This window comes from Vanellus vanellus, assembly GCF_965231255.1.
Source record: "Vanellus vanellus genome assembly, chromosome: 5".
Classification (NCBI taxonomy): domain Eukaryota; kingdom Metazoa; phylum Chordata; class Aves; order Charadriiformes; family Charadriidae; genus Vanellus; species Vanellus vanellus.
The window spans coordinates 62,936,480-62,960,852 of record NC_138910.1 but is presented as its reverse complement, the minus strand read 5'-3'; the positions used below and the strand labels follow the sequence as shown (position 1 = coordinate 62,960,852).

General features: G+C 35.5%; 1 protein-coding gene across 2 annotated transcripts in view; it reads left to right on the top strand.

The window, feature by feature from the left end:
- Window positions 1–24,373, top strand: part of FNBP1L (formin binding protein 1 like) — a gene marked incomplete at its 3' end in the record, with an annotated part of 58,385 nt that overhangs the window by 20,070 nt on the left and 13,942 nt on the right. For both annotated transcript variants that reach the window (XM_082483638.1, XM_082483637.1), the window contains exons 2-7: window positions 9,755–9,870; window positions 17,889–17,942; window positions 19,449–19,596; window positions 19,994–20,056; window positions 21,603–21,707; window positions 22,227–22,355. In XM_082483638.1, the coding sequence (XP_082339764.1) occupies window positions 9,755–9,870; window positions 17,889–17,942; window positions 19,449–19,596; window positions 19,994–20,056; window positions 21,603–21,707; window positions 22,227–22,355 (615 nt within the window). The remainder of the gene's footprint in view (window positions 1–9,754; window positions 9,871–17,888; window positions 17,943–19,448; window positions 19,597–19,993; window positions 20,057–21,602; window positions 21,708–22,226; window positions 22,356–24,373) is intronic.

The window sequence follows — 24,373 nt, the reverse complement described above, 5'->3', positions numbered from 1 at the left end:
TCCAATTACTGTTTAGAAATAGTGCCATGAAAGGTACTTTGTTTAAGGGACTGTTGACTTGAGATTAATATTCTAAATAATGAGCACCTTTATTAAATACGTATGAGGAAGTTTATAAGGGATGTAACTTGCTCTCTGTGTGTTGAAATGGTGAAGTTCTGCTGCTGATATTCAGTTCTTGGATTCTGTATAGATATTTCTATACTGTGTTTATTCTAATTGTCAGAATCATAAACAGTAGGATTCAACCCATACCAAACAGGGTTTTTTTCCCCTTTCTTCTTATTCCACTGAGATAAGGCTTAAATGTGCATCTTTAAATGTGAAACACGCCAACTTGACTTGTCTGCATGGGATTTGTGCACCCTACTTATTAAACACGTTACGGTTTTTAAGTCAGTTAAAAATGGTATCCTCAGAACGGTCTACTTAGTAGCTGAGCAGATAAATACAAGGAAGTGATATTTGGATGACAGGGAAGTTGATACTCTCCCTTCTTTTTTGCCTCCCCCAGCTGTCAGAAAGTACTTCCTTGTTTTAAATTTGTTTTACTTGCTATCACAGTCATCTTGGCTTTTTGGTGAGTTCAGAGCTATGACTCTGTTACAGTTCTGAAGTACAGTATAGTCTATAGCATAGGGTCTGATGAAGTTTTATGCAAATTAATAGTTATTTAATAACCTCCTACTCTGAGGGAAACATTTAGCTTTGTAACATTGATACCACTCCCTCCTTGAGCGCACTGTTCTAAGTTCACTCTGTAGTATGGAGAGGAAAAAACAATGCATACTCTGCTTGTTAGGATGCTGTGCCAGACTGGCCAGAGCAGGAACTTAACCCTTCTCTGAAGAATTTGGCAGTAGGCAAGGTCTCTTTCCTGTTTCTACAAGTTTTTAGAAAACAGATCCTTTATTTAGAATGCAAAAATAGATTAAGTCTCATATGCCAGAACTGGAGAGTGTCAGGGCTGCTTGCTCATTTGGTATCCTGTGGATGCATTTTTAATAATATTGTGGAAGTATCTGTAATATGTAGAGAGGCATTTTAAAGTTTTTAAAGTTTTCAGTAGTTTCACCAAGGGATTGTTTGGTCATACACTAAAATAGTCACCTTCTAGATTGAATGCCAAACCATGTAATAATATTTTCTAACTGACGAAGAACTGATTCTTTACACAACTTTTCAAAAATAAAAATCGTGCAGCATTGTTTTCCAAGCCAGATAGTTTGTTTTTTTTTTTTTTTTCTTGCAGATTTTCTGCAGGCTAGTGTTAGTTGTGCAGTAAATGTGCTGGTTTTGCACAGAACTTCTGCTTCACATGAGGCCTTGCATGGCTATTCAGTATGGCGAGTTCAGTATTCTGCTGCTTCATTGATGTAGCCCCACTGCTTTATACGCTGTTATTCAAGTGTTGCTGTAAAATAGGATTTTCTCCAGGTATTTCTTACAATGAGCAACAGCATCTCTAAGCATTGTACAAACAGTATTTTTTTTTTTTTTACTGTGATATATTGTATCCCACTTACTTCATTTATGGTTAAAGTCTTCCTGGCTCCTTTTGCAAGTGACATAACTAGGACTAAAATCTACTTATGCTTCTGTCTGTTTATTAACAGCATTCAATCAATCCCAGAAGACTCAGGAAGTGCCTGCTTTCTGGCTTGACTATGGTGAAGATTTCTTGGTGTTTAGGGGGATGGACATAATTATGTCATTTGTATATACAAGGCAAGTGTAGTGCTGTCACTGTGTTATAAAGTGGCAACCATTTCAATCCAATAACGCTTGAAAACATATTTATATGATTTGTGATCTGCTGTTGTCTTGGCCAGAGCTGTTTGAAAATGGTCTGATGTGTGTTAAAGTGGGAATTAAGCTTAAAGTAGAACTAAGTGGAGAGTTAGTGTTTCGGAATTAAGCTTTGGTTCAAATGCAAATAAGACTCAAGTATTTTCAAGTTCTCTATAAACAGCATATGTGAAAAAAAAATGGTTAAGTTTTTTTAAACAAATTTCCTCCCACATATAAAGTTTAATGAGATTAAGGGGCTATCTGAAATCTAAGTGAGTGGATTCTGATCCAGTTTTCAAAGTATGTTATATACTTTATGTTTGCTTGTATTCTGCACCAGGGGTGTATAGTTAGTGATACCTGCTTTGTATGTGTGTGTGTTTATATTTTTCTCAGGTGGTGGTGGTAAGGAAGTCCATTCTGTTTGCTTGAGATGGATTATTTAACCTCCTTAGTAACTTGTAGGTAAAAATGTTAAATCAAATCTGATACATACCCACAATGAACAACCCTGTTCATTGGCAGGCACAGTATGAAGAGACTGTGATGGGTAGCAGATGACAAGCATAATATGAAGAGGCTGTGATGGATAGCAGAGAGGAAGGATGCCTGTAACCATGTTCTGGCTGCTATGCACTGTGTTGGTAGAATTTCCTGAGGAGCAGGAGAAATTGCATTTAGGAAACCGCACTCCCTGCAGTGTGAGGCAGGTGGTGACTGCCATGGGAAGACAGAGTGGGAGTCCCCTGAGAGAAACAGAAAGCAGACCTATAGGTAAACTTATGAAGAATCGAGTTTTTCTTCTGTTAAGCTAGCATCCTGATACAATGAGGTAAATAGACTGTTTAGTTCATATCCATTAACTGAAGAATTCTAGAGGTGATTCATAAGCTGGACAAATAGGAGTGGTTGTTGAGATGCCCTCTGTGGCCATATGTTCCTTTCCCCTCTCGTCTTAACATTGTTGTTTAGCATCCCAGCTGTGAACTGTTTACATCAATTTGCTTTGCTGGTAGAAAACTAATGCTCTTAAAATCTAATTGTTAGTCCAACTGATCCATTTAGTGGCATGGGTGAACCGGAATGCACAACTGTAATCTCTAGTGCCAGTTTCTAATGTCTTTCAACTGATCTGTTGATCTCCAGATGCAGAACTTGATTCTGTTGTGTTTCTGGCTGCTCATTCCAAAAGCAGTCACAAATGTTTCTACTCCTGCCTGTCTGTGGTAGATTTCTGCCCTTTCCTAGGAAATAAATGTGTCTCACGCTTGTGAAGTTGTTAGCTGCCAAGCAAGAATATGCCTTCCTGCCAGACCTGACTTTCCATCAAAAGTTTCCAAAGCAGTTCCTTTGCTGCTGGTCTGAGGAGATCTTTAAAGGGAAAAGCACAAACTTCGTATTTCTCTTCCTTAATTGTGGCTCTCCATTTTTAGCTTCACTTTAGAAACCTGACTTGCTATATACGTTATCTTACAGCATGGCTAGATCTCCAGCGGTTCAGTACCACCTTTGAGTTTGCTCACTTTATCATGCAAACATTTCTCTAATCATAGAAATGGACTTTAAAATCAAAGTTGACAGTGGTGTTGCTTTTTAAGAACATATACAAAAGTTTAACAGGCAAATCGATTTTTCATACTGTGTTCATGCTATGAATTCATTAATTCTTTATTGCTTAAAGTAGTCTTTCATCCAGCTAAAAGTGATTCTTTAATTCCCATTGATTTCCTTTTGCATATTAAGCACTTCAAGTCTGAATTTCTAGCAGAATTTCTCACTTAAATGTTTTCAAGCTGTACACACAGCTTACTGTTAACACCAGTGTCTTAATTTTTGCAAGCAAAATAGCTCCATGTCCTGAAGGTCAGCTGAAAAATTGTTTGCATAAGTTCTTCTTAGGAATTATTTTTCCTTTTCATGTCTCCAAAAGACTAGTAGATTTTCTTCATACTGTTCTGCCTGTACAGTCTATACTGAACTTTTGATTAATATGAAATGAAAATGTGAAGTACTGTGTAGTTTATGTATATGCACCTGTAACGTTTTTTTTTTTTTCATCTTAATCTGTGGGTGCCTCTGTTTTATTTCCAGTGTAGCTATGGTTTTTGATGTTGCTGCTCTGAACCTTGTCATTGATACTAATCTTCTAGTCTATAAAACGCTTAGCCTTTAAGTTTGCTCACAGACACATTTTTTCCACTCTCTTAACTTTAATACACAGATTGTTTTCAGAGAGGAATGAGGTATAATTTCAAGGTTAGTCTGGAAGCTACAATCCAAAACTTGTAGAAAGCAGAAAAGCAAGACACTCTGTTTTGTTCTTGATATAGAAACAGCTCTTTGTTAGTTTTTAGAGGTAAAACTAACAGGATGTTTAAAAAAAATAAACTACTATTTAGCTGGAAGCAGTTGTTGTCTGACTGTTAGGAAAAAGCACATTGCAGTTGCAAGAAAAAAGAAAGACCAAATTGATAAAGAAAAGCAGGCAGGAAGAGAGAGAAGTGATAATCAGTTCAGACAGTAAAAGAGAAAACCTATTATCCTAGGATGAAAAAGGAAGCAGGAATGCATAAAGATAAATACAGAAATAGAAAACAAAAACAATTAGGCATTGAAGAGGTTTCAAAGATCAGAACAACTGAAATGTATTGTCAGAAGTAGATTAGTGTAACATACTCTAGTTAAAATACAATTTTATAATCTAATTTGTCCTGAAGACAAATAGGGAAAGGTATAGTATACTGGTCAGTTCTCATTAATATATTTATGTCTGATTATGTTCCCGTAACTTCTAGTGTAGCATATCAAGCAGTTCTTTGCACAAACACTGCAAGTTTTTTTTTTTAAATAAATAAATTTACCTGAAGTAATCTCATTCATGTACAATGTTGAATCATTTGAACTTAATTCAAGTCCTTGATCTTTATTTTAAGAAAAAAGCAAGGTGCATAATGGTTCATAGAAACACCAGATATTTCAGAAGAGTGATAAAATCTTGAGATGTGAAGTAGTTGCTGTATAATATTTTGTGATTTAAAATATTCAAGTTCTTGAATAGAATTGAGTTTTTCTTCTGCAGGAAGGAAGGACATTATGCAGAATTTAACCTATCATTTAAATTTATCCATAATTTAGGTTCATTTGAGAAACCTTCATGGGCTGTAATTGAGTAAACAAGAACTGCTGTGATCAATGTTGAGTTATATAATCAGCCACATTTTCTCAGTTGTATTGCTGTGGACTAGTAGTTGTGTGGTTAAGTAATTTGTTGCTTTTCCTAAATGATAATAAAATACCTTTCTATCCACGAATGCACTGGGGAAGATACAGCAGATTTAATTAATTATAGTAATTAATTGAGATAGGTTGCTTAAACTTGTAAATTGATACAGTTTTATGTTCAATATGATTCTTAAGGCTTTCAACTGTGTTGTCTGGAGATATCGAAATGGAGGTCAGTGAAATGGAGACTAATCAGCAAGTCGATGTTGATGCAGTAAACTAGAGTTTATTGTAAAGGAATCATTTAGTAAAACATCTGGTTTTTTTTTTTTTCAGAATGTGATAGCACAGTCCTAGCTTTTAATGCAAGTAGAAATGCTTTCTAAAGTTGATGAAAGCTGGGAACGTTAACCCTTTAAAAATCTGAGTCTGGTTTAATGTTTTTTATTTGAAACTCCCATATAAACCAGTGTCTGGACTACCTACTGATAGCTTTAAATAATAAATACCAAACTAAAGGTTTGCTGTAGTTTTCCTTCCACTCCTTATCCCTCTGAAGAGATCCTCCATGTTTTTCTTTTTATTGGGTCTTGAGGCTTGTTTGGGGAAAAAAAACAGGTATCTGTAAGAGGGGGAGGGCAAATTGAAACGCTGTTTTGTCTTTGGTTCAGACTTGAATCAGTTTGGCTCCTTGCTTGATGATTCAGCTGCTATTATCGTAAAGCTTCCTGGTATCTGCAAAAGCCTGATAAATTTAGAATTGCATACCTGAAGTATTCATAACATTGATCTGTGGTTCCAGCAAATACTCTGGAAGTAGAATTTAGGGAGGTAACATTTCTTTTTGGAATAGTCTATATTGACCTACTACAACCTTTTTGTGAAGGGTCAGATTTGTTTGTTTATATTGCAGAGACTTTGGACTACATTCCAGCTTTTCAGTGGGCAGTTTCTACTTACGGTCACCATCCATTAGCTGATGTCAATCAGTTTAATAATAGTCAGTTGCAGTTTTAATAAAGTTTTTTACAAAAATTGCCTGCTCAGCTGCTAAGAGGTGTGGGGAGTTACTAGACAAAGTGATGTGTATTTGCCTTGAAATATTGTTGAGAACATACTTTGCTATCAAGATAGAAGATAGATATTATAGGATGTGCTGCTTTTTTGTAATTTGCCTTTTGCTGATCTTTAGTTAATGCAGTTTTCACATTGCTGATAAGGGAGCCAGCCAAATTAATACACTGATATATTTATTTTGAAATTCCAGGCATGAATTTTATTGTAACTATTTGGTCCATTTTCTCCTCTGTATAGTATTGCCTGGGTTTTGCGCCCCCCTTTTTTTTTTTTTTTCCATTCAAGATATTGCTTGGTTTGGCTTGTATCTCAGTGCATTAATTTGATTTCCTTTGTAGCAGCATGGAATAGTTTCTGCTTGTGTTCCTGGATGAAAAGAAACCTCTTTGCTTAATTGAGGCCCAGAGCTCAAACATGTATGCTTCCGGAGAGAAGTTGAAAGGACCATGAGTAAATTTGTGACTTGCTTCTAGAAGCCTCTCTGAAAAAGCCATTCCTTTCTGCTTATTAATTGATGTTGCCTTTATGTTTTGCTCATTTAGCTCAGTATCATTATTGAGTAGTATAAGGTGATTTTTGTGATGGTGGACTTCCATTCACTGGTTTATTGTTTATAGAGAATTTGAAAAATGGTGAAGCTGATGTGTTTGCTTAATATGTTTTCTTTATCTGTTAATTGAGAGCTCTGTTCTACAGTACATACATGACTTATGGAGAACTTAAGAGGCATCGTCAGTATGTTTATGTGAGAGTTTATTACAGTGTTTTTATTTTGAATACGAATCACCTGTCGATATTTATTTTTTTAGGCTTCCCACTTTGGTCATTCATAAGCCAGTTTTCAAAAAATGCTTTGGTACTTCTTGAAAGTACTGTTTTTTTTTGTCCTTCACACTTTATACTTTATTCTAAAAAAGTGCATAATATAATTGCTGACCAAAAAATGGCAGTGAACAAAATGATGTTGTGAAGCTGTCTCACTCTTTAAGAGAGTGGGTATGTACTACAACTTTTTTTTTAATATATATAATTCCAGTTAATGTGGCCTATTGGCTCACTAAATTAGGATTTCCATTCCTCATCTTGGAGATCATTAATGCATCCATGAGTAGTTTTGTAGATGTCACTAATGGTGGAGGAGCTGGACTAATGTAAAGGTCTGCAGAGTGGTGAGGGTAGCTAATGGGTTTTAATAGTTTTCTTACACGGGATTTACTCTATTCAGCTTGTTCTGTGTATGTTCTATGCATGTTCCTTGTACAGGGAGGAAGCAAATTCCTTCTTCCCTTGAGGGGCTGTGGGATAATCTTTGCACAGAGCATGCTGTTTCTAGAATCAGATGAAGAGGAGGAATTGAGGAAAGGAAGAGTTTTTGGCACTTGGTCAGTGATTAAATGCTTCTGGTTAAGTGTGAGGGGAGAACAGCATGTCAAACGTACTCACGTTTTTCCATTCCAGTTTCATATTAGTATCAGACAATTAATTTTGACCAGTAGAGTCCTTTTTTGTTTGAACAAAATACTTGGAAAGCCATCCTCTCTAGTTACATGTTCGGAAACATAAGTAATGAGGTGTCTGTAATGCTAATGAAACCTTAGCAGCAAATGAGAGCTTTGTGGACTAAAGAGCCTAAGTAGGACAGCAAAGGCTTTGTTCTACTGTGCACTGAAGGAAGTCAGTTCTTCTTAATGGTATTGGATGTTGGCTGTATGCCAAAAAGCACCTTTTTGAAACTTCTTTTGGATGCCAGGTTAATATCGTCAGAGTAACTGCAAAAATGAGTGGAATGTAAAAAAAATGGTTCTTGAGATTGATGATGTATTTTTATGCATACATGCAATGGTGGTGTGACACTAAAGTATGGTAACCGTCTGCCTCTTCCCACACACAATCAACTTTTCTAAAAACAGTAGCAGGAATGTCACTTCATTTGACAAAAGATATTTAATGTGGAAATGTCCAGTTGGTGTAAAGTGGGTGCATCAGAACAATATGAGATACAGATCATGGTTTCCCAAATATATTAATCTTGTCTTTAGTCCCTCCCCTGTCTCTTGGGTGTTTATATGGTTCTCTGGTGAAACAGATCAGGGAAAGTGGTTATGTTTTTGGTGGAGAGAGTGATGCGGAGGCAGGAGCACACTGCTTGTAGTGGAATAGGATGGGTCCTTTTGGTTGGTAGCAATCACATGCCTTTGGATCGATGTGTTTAAGGCACTAACGGCCATGGTTGTTAGTCCATGGTGTAGGATACTGAGAGCCACAAGGCAAGATTTGAGAGCAACCTTAATCCCATTACATTCTTTTTTATTGTTCTTGTCAGTTGTATGTAGTTGTGTTGAAGTGAAGACATTTTCCTTGAGTCTTAAGCTCTGCAGCATTTTATGGGATTTTTCGATTTAACTTCAGATCATCCTACTGCATGTCGAAATTGAATTTAAATTGCAAATACTAAAGGTCAGCCTGATTTGTTAGGTTCAGGCAAGTTGCAGCTTCTGATAAACACCTCATTATTTTTTTTTTCCTGTAAGTTAAATAAACTTTGCCTTTAAGTGCTTTCTTTAGCTTCTTTTTCTTTCTTTTTCCTTTTCTGCTTTGTATTTTCTTAATTTACCGTGAAGTGTATTTGGATACAGCATATACAGGACACAAACTTTGATGTTGCAGTTGCTTGTCTTTTTGGATTACTAAATTGTAAGCTGAAAATTGACCATTTTTGCTCTGTGGCAAATTTTTTAGCATAAAATACAAGTATGAGTGAGACTAAAAATACTTGCTAGGCTGTATTTTGTACCTTCCTTCATTCCTGCCTGATCCCTAACCCCACCATATTTACACTTGGTTTTTGGATTTTCAACTTGTCCTAATTAGTGTATCCTCCACCTGTTGATCCGTACAGAATACAGTGAAAGATAAGCTTTCGAGATGATTTAATGTATTAAAAATCCCCCAGCTTTTTTTGGAAGTGTGGTTTATTTTTGACTGTTTCTCTTTGGTTTGCGCCTTTGCTTTGCTGTAACTTTCTTAATGGCTAAGGACAGGTTTGCTTTCTTTGGAATCTCTTTCTAGAGCTGATGGCGAGCTGTGTGTATAGATTTGCTTTAATAAATGTTTTTCATATGCAGACTACACCCAACTTTGTTACACAGCTGCAATTTGTATTATTTTTTCTTTCAGTGGGTAATCGCAAGAGTGGAAGTAATTTTTTTTTGTCCAATGAAATTACAACTTCTTGTGTTTTAAAACTGCCAAACACATCTCTCTTGTTGAACAGTCTCTTATTATCTAGTACAGATCTTTGGTTATGTCTTCATTACCTAAGTGGAAAAGATCCGCTTTTGAATGAAAAGATTTTTAGGGGGGAAAGAAAGACATATTTGCATTATGAAAGTAATCATACAACTTAAAATGCAAATATTTAGAGCTGGTTTTACAGAAAGAGGTAGATCTGTGCATGCACATACAGCTTACTGTTCTGGTGTATGGCTGATGTGTATATATATATGCACACACAGACACATGACTGATTTAGAACTTAAATAACTTCTGTTCAAGTAGTAAGCATTCCCTTACAGCACAACTCATAAATTAATTATATGTTGTTTCTGGTGCTGCTGTGATTCTTAACTAATTCTGGGTATTTTGTTTCCTTTTGTTTTTAAAGGATCAGTTTGATAACTTGGACAAGCATACGCAGTGGGGCATTGACTTCTTGGAGAAATATGCAAAATTTGTAAAAGAAAGGATAGAAATTGAGCAAAACTATGCAAAACAACTAAGGTAAAGATTTTTTCTTTTTAAAAGAATCTTAACAGTTACTTAAAACCATTGTATCAGATGATGGGAAGGTATGTAATGTCTTGATTAATGACCGTTTTTCATTTACAGAATGAATTAGATCACTAGTCTTTTCCTGACAGACAACTTTTTCTTTACCAGAAAATTACTTTTGAGTGTGTGCTTGCTTGCTTGTTTTTGCCGCCTTTCCTCCCTCTCTTCCCACCCACACTGCAAATCTTTGAACTAAAAAGGTTTTAAGACTTAAAATTTAAGATTCAAAATTAAACAAAACCATGGTAATATCTTTTCCACTGACTGTCAGCATGTTTGTTGCAAATTACATTACCCGTATCTACATTTTTGTGTGTGTTCAACCAGCTTCAAGCCTCTGCTACTAACTCATTTCTTATGTTGAATTGGCAAGAGCTATGCTACATTGTGTTAAGAAATCTGATTGAAATCATTGAGTAGAGCTTGAGGAAGTAGTGTCCTTAAAGTGTGCCCTTTCTGTAGCTGGTCTTGTCCCTTTGGGTGAGACTGTAACCCAACCACCCTTTGTCTTGCCTCTCCCGTTTACTTTCTATTGGTGCCAAGTGAAGCATCTGTTAGGTCCAGTAGGAATTTCCCCTCAGGGATCATACAAGGATCATACAAGAAGAGTAGCAGCAATGAAATGGCAGAGAAGCATATTCTTCAGAATAAAGTAGGATTGATTTTTGCTAAAAGATGCACACAGTGCTTGAAGAACAAGATTTAAAATAAGACGTTCCTGTGAACTTGGCCTTCACCATAATCTTTGCTGTCTTGAATTCGTTTGGGGATTCAGCTGAAGCTGCTGCCCAGCCCTTGTCAGGCTGAAACTGATAGCAGCTTGTCTCCTATGGTGTCTTCCATCGTCTCATCATTAGCAAACTAGATTGCCACCGGATACAGAACTGAGGAATCCTTCTTCATAAATGCAGTAATGAGGTTCATAGCTGAGGGTATGGATGTTCTCTGTCTAGGTTGCTTATTTCCTTTTTGATTTCTTTATCAGTTGCTTTTGATCCAGTTGCATATATTGACCTAACATAATACCCCATTACTTTACCGAAGGAATTTTTTTCTTAAAAGGAAGGAAATAAATACCACTTTTCCAAAGCTGGCATAGAAGAACTTCAGGAGGTAAAGGAGACTTTGAAGCATGCACAGCACCAGTTCATGGTCCAGTTTTGATTTGTTCTTTAATTGTCTGTTTAAAAATGGAAATGTGTTTTATTTGCACGGATCTATCCAGACCTTTTCCTTAAATAGTATGTATAAATGCCATTTTGCTTAATTTTATTTAAAGGTTCATTCCACAGCTAGCAAGATGAGACAGCACATTATTATTTCAGGATTTGACTAAAAATAGGAAATCTCTGTTCAGCATTTTACTCTTTTGGGTAAAACTTTTTCTCAAAGTGTCTTTCAAAAACGAAAGAGTTATGTCAAGTACCTCTTCTGTCAGATGACTGGACTGACTGTCCATGTGGAGTAAGTATGACAGTTTTACAGGTCTTGCTGCCCACACGGTGTATGGTGCATGCATGCACTTCCTGCCTGCTGCCAACGAGGGTCTGGACAGCACACACACGAGAGGGTGACTGATTTTCTGCCAGTAGACCAGTTCATAAAGCTACGCTTCAGTATTCTTGCCTGTGTATTCCTTGGGGGAGAATTGATTATTAGTAGTGAACTGTCTTGTGATAACAACTTGATTTCAGCCATCATTGCTCTTGAGGACACTCACTGTTTTTAACCATATAAAACAGCCGTGAGGCCCCATAGGAGATTGAGATCAAGCAAAATTTTCAGGAGAGTTAGCCACCCTGCAGTTTTCTCCCGAGACATTTTGAGAGAGAAGTTCTTAGGGGTGGACTATGGTTCTGGTGAATTTTAATGCTGGCAGCATATGGCCTGTGAGATAGATGTTAATAACTGATAGAAATGTCTAGTTTAACGTTGTTTTTCCTTTTGTAGCAAAATGCAATCTGAAAAATAGTGTTGAGAATCTCTTCATAGTAAACTTTATAGCTGAGATTTATGCCCTTTTTTAGTAGATGTATAAAAAGTATGGTGAGTGGTTACCTCTTGGTAGTTCTCTGACTCTGTTAGTACTTGGATGGGAGACCAAGAAAAAACAAGTTTTAATGAAGGAGATAATGCTAGTGATGTATGGTGATTTTTTTTTTTCTGTCTTGGTTTCGGTGTGGGCCATGAATATTCTGTTGAGATTGTTGATGGATCTTATTCTCATAGACTTAAATCCAAGGATGAAAACTTGAGTGAATTTTTCATAACAGTTTTCACAAATTAGAGTCTGTGTCCTGGCAGAAATTCATGTTCACTTTCTGTATACTTGTATTTTGATGAAATGTTTTTTGTATACTGTCACAACTTGGTGATGAGACTTTCGCAGGTGCAAGAGCTGTTGCGAGTCTTTTAGGAGATGACAAGTAATGCATGTACAGCTCGTGAGGAACTGTTTGAGTGAACTCACTATATTGTTACTGTATGCAGTTATTGCAGTTTATGATCGCTGAGTAATTCCAGAAATGATAACTCGTGAGAATCCTGTCCAAATTCTGGTATTAGGTTGCAAGTCATTCTTCTTTGATAGGCAGTTCTTGAAACTGAGAAAAAGTATATGAAAAATTGAAACCATCGAGGAATCCTCAAATGCCTACAGAGAAAAAAACTGTCTAGAGAGCTTGTCTTGTCTTTGTGTGCAATATACTTTGTTCTGAAAAAAAGCAACTGTAATTTCATTTTTTTGAGCTAACTTGAAGGGAAAATGTGAAGCTTTGTGTAGCTTAGATCTCAACTAACGTATTGTGGTATCCCAAGGATTGTGAAGATTATTACAGGCTGTTACTGAGTTAAAAGGATGTGAATCAGGACAAACGTGTTGCAATATACGTTGTAGATTAACAGGTTTCATTTTAATTATATGCCCATTTAATTTGTTTCTATTATATAAATTGACAAAAAAAAATAGATTCAGTATGTGCCAAATTACTGGGCTCTCAGCTGAATTTTGTAATTGAATTCTCAGATGCTGTTTTTGATCAGCATTGTTGCTTAAAAGGGGTGAGGTGAATGTCTGTTTTGTTTACTTCCACATCACACACAAAATAATTCTAGAGGTTCACTCCCTTCTTGTTCTGTCTGAAGCATTATGACACTTGAGAAGACAGAGGTGTTCCAGTTCCTGTGATGTTAGGCAGTAATACAAGTTGCACCTGCAGTTGTAGATGAAACTACTGTGCAGAGTAAGATTTCTGAATTTGTTCAATTTTTCTATCGTCAGTTTAAAGAAAATAGCAATGATTGTTCTTGAACTATTTGAGTGTTTACCTTTAAAATTGTACATTGTGGTCTCTGGAGATGTATAATTAATCTGAGCAAATGTTCTTCTACATACTATTGTATATGTGGGATTTTTTTTCTAAATAACAATATTAATACATGCGTATGTTTAGTCAAATTGAGACAGTTACCAAATTTTAGGATCTTGTAAACATTTAAAATGGGTGTAAGCTCAAATGTGAAGCTGGGGACACAGATTATCACCATATGTTTCCATTTCTCAAATCTCTTCCTTTGATTGGAGTTGAGAATTTACGCTGTTGATTATTATCAAAATACGGATGTGGCAGGTTTTTTTATAGTGGTGTTTCTGCAAGCCAAACCATGAATTCTTAATGGTTCCAAGGATATTCAGCTTTGTAAACTCAAATTCCATGTTACAATTTTTTTAAGATTCATCTCTTCAGTTAAAACTTTTTCTGGTAACATGTTACTAAATACAGTTCACCCAGTCCATAATATTCATATGCAATCACTGAAGCCATCAGAACCCTATTGAAAGTATTACTTTACATATAAATATGAAAAGCCTTCAACTAATTACAGTATTTTTTAGTAACTTATGAAAGCAGACGGCAAAGTTTGTTCCCGGGCTAGTTTGCAATATAATGTAGAGGTTTAGTATAAGCAGATGCCACAGTACCTGAGCTGTTACCTTAATACAAATTCTACCATACTGATGCTGCTGCTCCTGTTCTTTATGTTCTGTATTAATTGATTGAGGAAAACTTAGTTTTGAGTTGATAAACACAATTTTTGCACAGGTGTCTTTAAAATTTTATGTAGATGTTTTATGTATATGGCTATAAATAATTTTAAATTATTAACTAGGATGCTTTTTGAAACTTCTATCTATGTGACTGATGTACTTCTTCTTTTAAAGATCAGTACTATAGTCCAGGCTGGTATCTCACTGGTGTTGACCCGAGACCAATTTATACTGATAAGAGAGGTCGATAAAATTACAGGAGCAATGTGTGCTTGGTCCTTTATGAAATCTGCTTCCAGATGGCTGGAATTCCAGCGTGGTAGAAGAAGTCTAAATTGTACTTCCAGAGAGGATTAAAGTGTCATCAGTCTACACTTTTATAAGGAAGTATAGAGGAATTTATCCCGTAGATTTGATTCTGTTCTGATGGTCTGCAATTACTTCTGCAGTTTTCTTCTAAACTAGTCCAGATCCATACTGGGATGTGCATTTAGGTAAAAATGTTAAAGAATGTTATGCCCCCTTGAAGTGTCAGCTGGCTCCTCTTTGAAAGAATGCTTCACTCTTCAGATCCACATTCATACTAGCTGCTTGTCAACCTGTGTTTTTTCAAAGATTTAAACCTAATTTCTCTGTTTTTTCGAAGTGTTGGTGTTCACTTCTTGGAAAAGCCATTCAGGCTTCATTGTTCATGTGAGCACTGGCTTTTTCTTTGAACTTTAAATTCTTCATTTGCTTGTTATTTCATCTTTATTGACTTTGTTGTACCTTGTGCTGTTATTGAATCTTAAATCCTGATCACAGTGTCTCAAAACTGTATGTTCCTGTGATCCTAAGGTAGACAAGATTGACTAATGAAACTGACTTTTGTTAGAAGAAAGGATTATATAATATTTTTGTCTTCCTAGAAATAGTAAATAGTTGCATTAAAAAATGAAATGAGAACAGACATCAGCACAATAGTAAATAATCTATATTCCTGACCCTTCTCTCCTGCCACTTTAAACTGTCTGATTTTAGTAAGTGGTGTCTTTTCTCATTTTTAACACCTCTGAAAATCTTCCCTTGCAAAGGCTGGTGTGTGGTTGCTTAGCTACAGCTTTATATGCTTGTTACGCATTTCACTTTCTGAATAATAAGGTAAATTTTAGGAGTTTCCCATTTTTTGATAAGCACTGAGGAACAAAGCATAAATGCAAGGGAAATTAAAACATGGGAAAGTTACTTAGCACAGAAGATTATTTTTTTTTTTTACTTTTACTTGGGTTTATGCGTTTTCCAAGCAAAATGCCTGTGTTTAATCCCTACCAAGTAGAATGTTACAAAAGGCAGTGGATTCTGGGGATACTGAAAAGAGATTCTTGTTTTAACTTCAGTGAGAAAGTTCTTATAAAATTTGTAGATACTTTTTTTTTTTTAAAGTCAGTGTTTATTCTGGTTCTTAAGTACATGCTGATATAAAAAGAACTTGACTGTCTTATCAGGGTTGTTCTTTCTGGTTGTAGTCTCTGAGGGTATGGAAAGAGACAAAGGGTCTAAGCTTGCTATTTCCACACTGACTCCCTGCTCATATTTTGGTATATACTTCATGACTGAACATAGTCTCACTACTTGTACCCTTGTACCATAGAGATAATATGACTTCCAAATAAATTGATTTGAGAAATTGCACAAGGTTATTTTAGATGAAAGCACCCTTGTTTTAATGATAAGGTAGTTCATAGCTGGTAACAACTGAAGTTACACACGGACAGTGGTAATGAGATACAAAACATGCATGCAAGATTTTGTTTCATACAATCTTCTCTTATTCCTCCTTGTTTTTTCTGTAGTTTTGGGGGTGTAGATTGCTTTGTATATTCTACTTTGCTGCTTTTGGGGAAACTGGTTTGGGCTATATTAATAATTAGTCTAAGAAGTCAACAGCAAATTGTCTCAATTACTAGTGGACCGACAGATGGAAGAAATATATCCAGAGGCCAATTGAAAGACAACTGTTAAAGCAGCTCTGCTAGGTTTGCATTGTTTTATACTTAATTTAATCTTTGGGTGGATGAGTAAAATAGTTTCAGTACAAAGTATCATCCCTTTACATAATACAGAAGTTTGAATGAAGTCTTATTTCATACTAGTTAAAAAACAGAGGCATTCTTTACGTAACCCAGGCCCACCTCAAGAACACTCTTCATGAAGTCTTCCCTGACAAGGTCAAGGCAAACACTGTCTCTTGAACAAATTGATTCAGTTGTGTGCACTTGTTTTGTTGTTTGGTGGGTTTTTTTTTCCTTGAATGGAAGGTATGATTATTTAAAAATGTATGGGGAAAAAAATTGCCAGCATTGTGTTGCTTCTATTTGTGGGTTGTAAAGTAAATAAGTGACAAGCATTATTTTCTGCTGAGATGTTAATTCACACTTAAAAATATTACTTCAATAGTTTAAATGAGAGATGTCATAACAGGTAATCTGGTCCACAGTTTAAATATTACGAGCAAGATTTCGATGAAGTAGTTCTAATGTTTGGAAAATGCGAGAATTACTGTGAGGGTGGGCATTGGTATTTAAACACTGGTCTATTTAATTTGAGTTGTAGAACTCTCTTTAACCATTTGCTGCTTTTAAAACACAGCAACTGAGACGTTTCACTTTTTTGACCTCAAAAAGCACAAAGGTTGAATGTAAACAATTTGAGAAAAATCCTATGTCTTACCTGTTTTTCTTTTGTACAAAAAAGGATTCTTTATTTGCTGTAAAATGACAAACACAGGGAAAGGAACTGTAGTAGTTTTTGTGTTTCATGGAAAAAACTGACAATTTTGAAAATTGCTAGAATAAAAATTGCAACCAACTGAAGGTATCAACATCCAGCTACTAAAAATGAGAAGGAAAGTATGGATTTTTATTTTTTTTCCAAGACTGACACCATGTATCCTTTTGAATTTCAAGAATTTTAAGAGACCTCATTGCTGCCAGAAAAACAATACTGAAAGTCAATGCAGAATGTTATGCTGGAAAAATGTGTACTCAAAAGTTTAAAGCAAAGATTGACATACAGGAAGATAAGAATTTGAAAAATCACTGGACCTTCTTTCCTGTTATCCCTCCTGCCTGTAAATTGTGTGGCTTCATTTCACCTTCATCACAGGATTTGGGATATTTGTAGCAATATATGTAACTGCAAATATTTTGTAGTTTTTTGTGTAAGCAGTGTGTGTTATTTGTGCTCTAGGGCAGAGTAGGTGATGTAGTTTGTATATTTCTTAAGGTGCTGTTCCTGCACTGTATGATAAGCAAATGCATTCTATCAGTGTTCTCAGAAATTGGACTGTGACACTGTGCAAAGTGCTGGTCCCGTGGATTGACTTTTAGATTGTCTTGGTTTCTAAAAACCTGATATTTACAACACTGGTTGTAGGACAAAATGTAACGTCTTTGCTGAAAAAAGATGTTTCCTCTTCAGTTCTGGAAATAACTGTATTGAAGATTTGGAGATACTTTGGTTAAAACCGTTGACCTGAATTTACACTCCAAGCTTAATTTAGTCATGGAGTTTTGTGCTCATGGGTATAGCATACAGTGTGCGCTATCTATATGTTACACAGTGATCAAACCTTTGATTTTTTCTTAACTGCTAGCCTTCTTTTGCATGTGTGAAAAGGATGCTAAATAAAGAACATTTTATGTCTAGTCACTGTGCAATAGAAGTTTTAAAATACTTAATTGTTCCAGGTCAAATTAACTTTGAATATGCCATAGATTTCTGCCTTGTGTTATCTAAAGGACCCTTATAAGATGACGGAGGTAACAGATTTGTTCTTTGAAGTCATTAAAAAGAAATACTTTGTTCATGCAGTTTTCAATGTGTATGTCTTCTCAAAAGAGACTCTAAAGTAGCATCTTTTTTCATTCTTTCTTAATAGAAACCTGGTTAAGAAATACTGTCCTAAACGTTCACCCAAAGATGAGGAACCCAGGTAAAAATGTGCATTTCAAGATCTTTGTATAAGAAACAAGGACTACAATATACTCTTTCCATGGATTTTTTTTTTTTCTTTTTTTAAGATAAAGTATTTAATTGGCTAAGACATGAAAAGAATTCTGCTTGGCTTCTTATAGTTCTGCTGTAATTCTTAAGCGTGAAACCTGAGTTTACTTCTGTTAGTATTTTAAAGTAGTAAACATGTCAGGTTGTACTTGCTCCATTCCAAATTAATCTGTAGCTAGCTGAAAGTTTGAAAGCAGAAGTTTAGTATGCTATGTACAGTCTAGTATTATTTTTTTATAGAAATACAGTTATGTGTCCTTAGGCTGTGGCTTTTTGCTTAGTTTAGCAGAGTTTTTCAGTGCATTTGTATGGCAATACAAATGTAGCTATACATTTGTATACTGAGACTTGAGCATACACAAAATCGTCATGTTTTTGGCAAGAAGAGCTCTTAAACTGCTGGCTTGCTTTGACTCCGGAGACAAAATAAGCAAACGTCTAACTGCGGAGGAGCAATTTGTGCTAAACAACTTTATGATTATTTATCAAAGAGGTGTTTGTTTTGCTGTCCATGTCCATAGCCATTTTTTTATTTATTTAGAAAAACACAATACTTTTTTTCTTTAGGGATAACTACTACTAAGGAAAGAAAGTGGGCAAGTTTCAGGTTGCAGCCAGAGCACATGCTGTGCACAGGGTGCCTGAGAATTCACACTAGGATTTCCTCTAGCTCTTTCGACTATTGAAAGATCCTGGACCACAGGGAATGGGATTTCTAGTGCTAGAGTGGCATTTGAATTCCCCAGAGCCAAGCCTATGGAGATGGCAGTATTCCACAGTTAAAAGAGAGAAAGATGTATATTTTAATGTGGTGCCTGTTTTTTTTTTTTCTTTCTTCCCTTCCACACACACTTTCTACCCTTTGCCCCTCCTCTTCCCCCCTTTTTAGTGCCAGCCATAGTGGCACCTTACTTCCAGCCAAGAGGTGGGCAGGCAAACAGGCAGCTGTCTCCAGAGCTGATAGCAAACTTGTTCTGTAGATCATCCATCGGGATGCATATGAGTGGTATGATTGGCATGTTCCACCCTCAAGACTACCAAGCACATCATCTCTGCAGCAAGTTCAGCCTCCGAGCCTAGGGACGTATATATCCGTTCCCAAGCTCAGGCCTCTCAGTTGGCAGCTTAGGAGATACCACTATACTACAGGGCTTTCCAGGTAGTATTCTTCTTCTTTCTTTTCCATCCACAAAAATCCATATTATTATAAAATGTATTTGAAGAGACAATGCAACGTATAGTCCATCGTAGGCTTAATGTAGGCTTTCCCAACTTGCTACTATAATTCAGTTAGCATTAAGATAAGGTTTACTGTAAAATATGTATGATTCTTTTTTTTATTTTATCAGGAGTACAGACTATACTAAAAGAAGTCTATTTAAAAAAACTGTCTCACTTTTTGTATACGTATGTTTGTGTGTATGCTCTCTGTCAGGTTTACTTCGTGTATTGCCTTTTTTAACATCCTTAATGAGTTGAATGACTATGCAGGACAACGAGAAGTAGTTGCAGAAGAAATGGGACACAGAGTGTATGGAGAATTGATGAGATATTCTCATGATCTAAAAACTGAGAGAAAAATGGTAATTTCTATATTTTTATTTGATAATAGGATACCAAAATGGATGTATTTTAATGAATTGATGTATTTGTTTACCCAGTTCAATGAACTTGGCAATAAATAGGTTTTGTAATACATTTGTAAAACACATTTAAAGTTATTCTGTATTTTTATGTACTGGTTTACTACAGTTATTAAACCTAAAAATTAATATCTCGGAGACAGTGCTTACTAATAATTTTTTTTGCCAGTGTAATTTTCATCTGTGGTTCTGTTCTTACATGATTAGTAATGTTTTCTAAATACTGGTAACTTGTGGGAGATACTGCACATCATAGTGTGTCAAATAGAGGAGGGACTAACTAATGGTAATAGTACTAAAAAGATAGGTAAATTAAACTTATTTGTGGTGTTTTCAGCATCTTCAGGAAGGGCGAAAGGCTCAACAGTATCTGGACATGTGCTGGAAACAGATGGATAATGTGAGTTGGGGGGGGTGTCCTATCAAACCTAATAATATACAGTCTGTAAATGGAACTGTGTCACCTTGTTTGCTTGGACTTTAACGTTTAGCTATATTCATGAATTTCCAAATCAGACTCAGTAACATCCAAAGTACAGTTCAATGTATTTGTAGTTCCCTGTTTAAAATAAATCTCCTGTAAACAGTGTGTAAGTTTGAGTGCTTTTATCCAGCATAAAGGTATCCATTTTTAACACGGGTACAGACTTTGGTTGCTTCTCTGTGGGTTACTTTTTCTTTAGAGAGTAATTAATAATGACAATTTATTTGTATGAAGATGAAATCTTAAGTCACTGTATTTGACTTGAGTTTGTTAGATAAGGTCTATTCAAGGATACCACTATAGACCATTATACTTTCAGGAGGTAGAATTACTTTTTAACAGAGAAGTTCAGGAAATGAATTTCCCTGGAACAGATTATAAGCTCCTTTTGCTTGAGACGTGCTTTTAAGGATGAGAAAATATAAAGTTCAACCAAGCATATTCAAGGTGCATTCTGATATTCTACTGGTTTAGTGTCTTCAAAATGTGTTATATCTTACTTACTGTGAAGCATACCAGAGAGGTGAATTTCTATTTTGTTGTTGTGAACCCAGAGCAATATCTTGCTTCAATGTCATGTCAAAGAGTTTAATTCCTGGTCAGAGGACCAGAGTAGGAGCAAATGTGGTAGTTTTGGATGCTATCACCCTTCACCAGGATAATTCCCAGAGTTCACGTGAAACAATCAGTTGTGTTGTGTGCACTGTATTTACTTGAGTGCAAAGTCAGTCTTCTAAATGCATACAGCCTTTAAGGGACACATTAACCTCAATTGCCTGACTTTGCACTGAAGCAGGAGAGCAGTGCTCGTGTGTCTCTGTTGCCAGTTTGTCTCTAGAGATGCTAACTTCTTGAGCTGCAACAGTTTTTCCTACAGCAGTTGTCTTGACAACAGCTGGATATATTGAACATTAATTGAATACTGTTGTCTGCTGCTTACATCTACACCACTTGATGCGAATACTGATGATAATGGATGGGTATGCTAAGACCTCATGATGTAGATTGATCCTTCAGACTACCTTCAATATTTAGTTGAATTTATTCAATTAAAATTGATCACTGAAGAAGGGAACTTGAAAATTTTACTCGTACAAGTCCAGGTTTAAGTTTTCTACCCCTTAACTTCTATTTAGGTTGTTGAAGTCAGGCTAGAAAGTGGACTGGTCTGTTTATAATTAACTGCAGATCTTTGTAATAGGTTATTTTGTATTTTGATTATCTGATATGTTATAGCATCATTACAGTTGTTTCCTTGCTGGTGCTTCAAGGAAATAAGTTTTAAATAGAAAAGTCGAAAATTTTTGAGACTTGGTTGCTTCAAGAACAATGTATTTACTTAAAGGTACTTACTGAATTTAAGATATTTAAATGGAAGCTTTGATATTTAGAATTCAAAATTACTGTACAAAACCAAAAGGAGATAGTGGTTGTTGAAACATTAAGTTTGTGGCTTTTGCAGAGCAAAAAGAAATTTGAGAGAGAATGCAGAGAGGCAGAGAAGGCACAGCAAAGCTACGAAAGACTGGACAATGACACTAATGCGACAAAGGCTGATGTTGAGAAGGTAAAGAGCAGTGACATTTCTTTCTTTACTCTCTCTATGATGAAAAACATTTTATTTGCATGTTTATCATTAGTACTGGAACTATGTTCTTTGAGTGTATAAAACATGCTTGCTTATTATGTGCAAAATCAAAGACAAGACAGCACAGAGAGGGAATACACTTCATCAGTCTCAAGATGATGCAGTTGAGATGATGACTTCCTTAAACAGGCAGGCTTCCTGGTATTTGGTATCTTGTGGTATATATGGTCAGTCACTTCTGTATTTTTTAGGGTATGCATTTAAGCGATGTGGCTAAGGGACCTAAAATGGTCATTGCTCTCTCTGCATATAACAAATTAGGTCTGTAGATTGCCAGTATATAAGAAGTCTCACGTTCTTTTTATTTCAGTTATAAGGATGTCAGTTTTGGTGACTTGTGATGAGTGTTTTTGCATAGTTGGTAAAATGAAGTAAAATTATGCTGTATGGCTTTGAAAAGCACAAGACATGTTTGAACTGATAACGCTTTCCTACTAGGCTAAGCAACAGTTAAACCTGCGCACACATATGGCTGATGAAAACAAAAATGAATATGCTGCACAACTACAGAATTTTAATGGAGAACAGCACAAGCACTACTACATTGTCATTCCTCAGATTTATAAGGTAAAATAATTAACAGAGAAAGTATGTCTTATCTTCTTTTAAGGGAGAAGTAGATTTTAAAATTTAAAACTTTATTTTGGGGATTTTAGTGGATAATTTTATCAAGAAATTAGCATAATCTTGATACAACCTGTGTTTTCTCATGAGATTTACTGCTTACAGTAATGATATTTAGACTTGTAATGAAAATATTCTGTTGCATCTTCTATGAAGATTTTATATTTTACAGACTCTATGTTTAAATATTGCTGAAGTAGTATGGCAAAATGCACATTTAAGACATCTTGAGTGAGAGTAGACATTTAAAACAAACATTCTAATTATGTTTGATCACTAGTTCTTGATATTTGTGTGTGAATGCTTTGACTCTGGCTGAGATGAAGGAAAGCATATAGCTAATGGTGACTGTGGTTTAATGTATCTCATGTACAGGTATAAAATGGGTGGACTGGAGACAGAAGTACTTCCCCCCATCCCAGTTGGTCATTGCTTCATCAATATTGCCATATAAAAACATAAAGAAAGTTAAAGGTCAAAGTAGATTAATACTTGGCATCTAAAAAGGGGATTTCTCAAGGTGCTTCATGTTACTATTTAAGTGGGGTTTTTCAAAGATTCTTTCAAAAACAGAGAGACTTTGCAAAACTAGTTTAAAATAAAGTAGTTGGGGGGCATCAGATGAGGGAAATTTTAGAAATGTATTGGCGTGTATGTTCAACCATTTGGGAGAATACAGTGACTGTAGAAACTGATTCTGAGACATGGAGTGAGGAAATGGAAAGTAAAAATACTGACTTCATTTGAAGGTGTGCCAACTTAAGAATGCTCGGTATTTACCGGAAGCACAAGGGAGTTCATGTGTTTTAAAAACATTTATTAGAAGATCTAGGATTCACAGGAAAAAATTGCCTTGGCTTATTAAAGAATTTTCTAATATTTTAACTGTTAAGCAGCACTACAGTAGATTTGACATTAGCACACTGGTGGAGGAATTGCAGTCAACTCCCAAGAGAGAGTTGAATCATGTTTGTTTGTAGCTTGGACCAGAGTTTTGGTTTATTGCCTTTATTTCTCTAGGGTTAAAATCCATTATCTTTGTAGGATATTACTTACGTTTTTTGAAATCTCCAGTTCTAGGAAGGCCTAGTCCTTCGTTCACTTGGGACTGCATTTTTATTATTTCCTTGCAAGTATTTGGTAACATTCTATGGGAAAACCTTGAGAGAGGGATTTAGCATGACTAGCTTGTTGCTGTGTTTCAGAGAGAGGAAATTGGATGCTGTTTGAGACATCTGCCTTTGTTAGAGTAGATACAGGAAAGATGCAACTTCTTACCCTGTTTTTGATAACCTATTGATGTATGTATTGTTGCTTTTTGTTTTCTTTTGGTTTTTGTTTTTTTTTTAACCCCCACCTTCAATTAGGTGAAAGGTCCAGTGCTATTATCTTAATAGTATTTCTCTTTAATTTGTTCTTTTTGTTGTGTTGCAGTGGACTTGTATTACAAATCTTATGTAATGGTATTCTTTTCTTTATTTTCTTGCACACTTCTAAAGGAAATGGTTTGTATGTCAAATCAGAGAGCATGTCTAAACAGCATATAAATATTGCTAATTTTTTCTTATTTTTTTAATCATTGGTACTTATTGGAAAGTATAAAAATAAAAGCAAGATAGAGATATTTATCACCAGAGAGAAATTACTTGGAACTAGAAGGAGGGAGTGAGGAGATGAAGAAATTAGTAGAATTTCTTTACTGTAGTTTTCATTTTTGCATGAAACAAATATTTTAAACTAAATAGGTGGCTGTAGACACTGTACATGTGCTCTAAAAAAGAATAAGGAAAGTCCAGTCCTTTACATCATTTTTAAAAATCAAAGAGTATCGACTCTTGGTAATTACTGTTCTAGGCATCTTAATTCTATGTCTGAAAGTACTTGATTTTTTTTAACTTAATTAAGTTCAGTTTTGTTAAGCAAATAAAAATACTGGGAAGGCACAGAAATGCTGTACTACA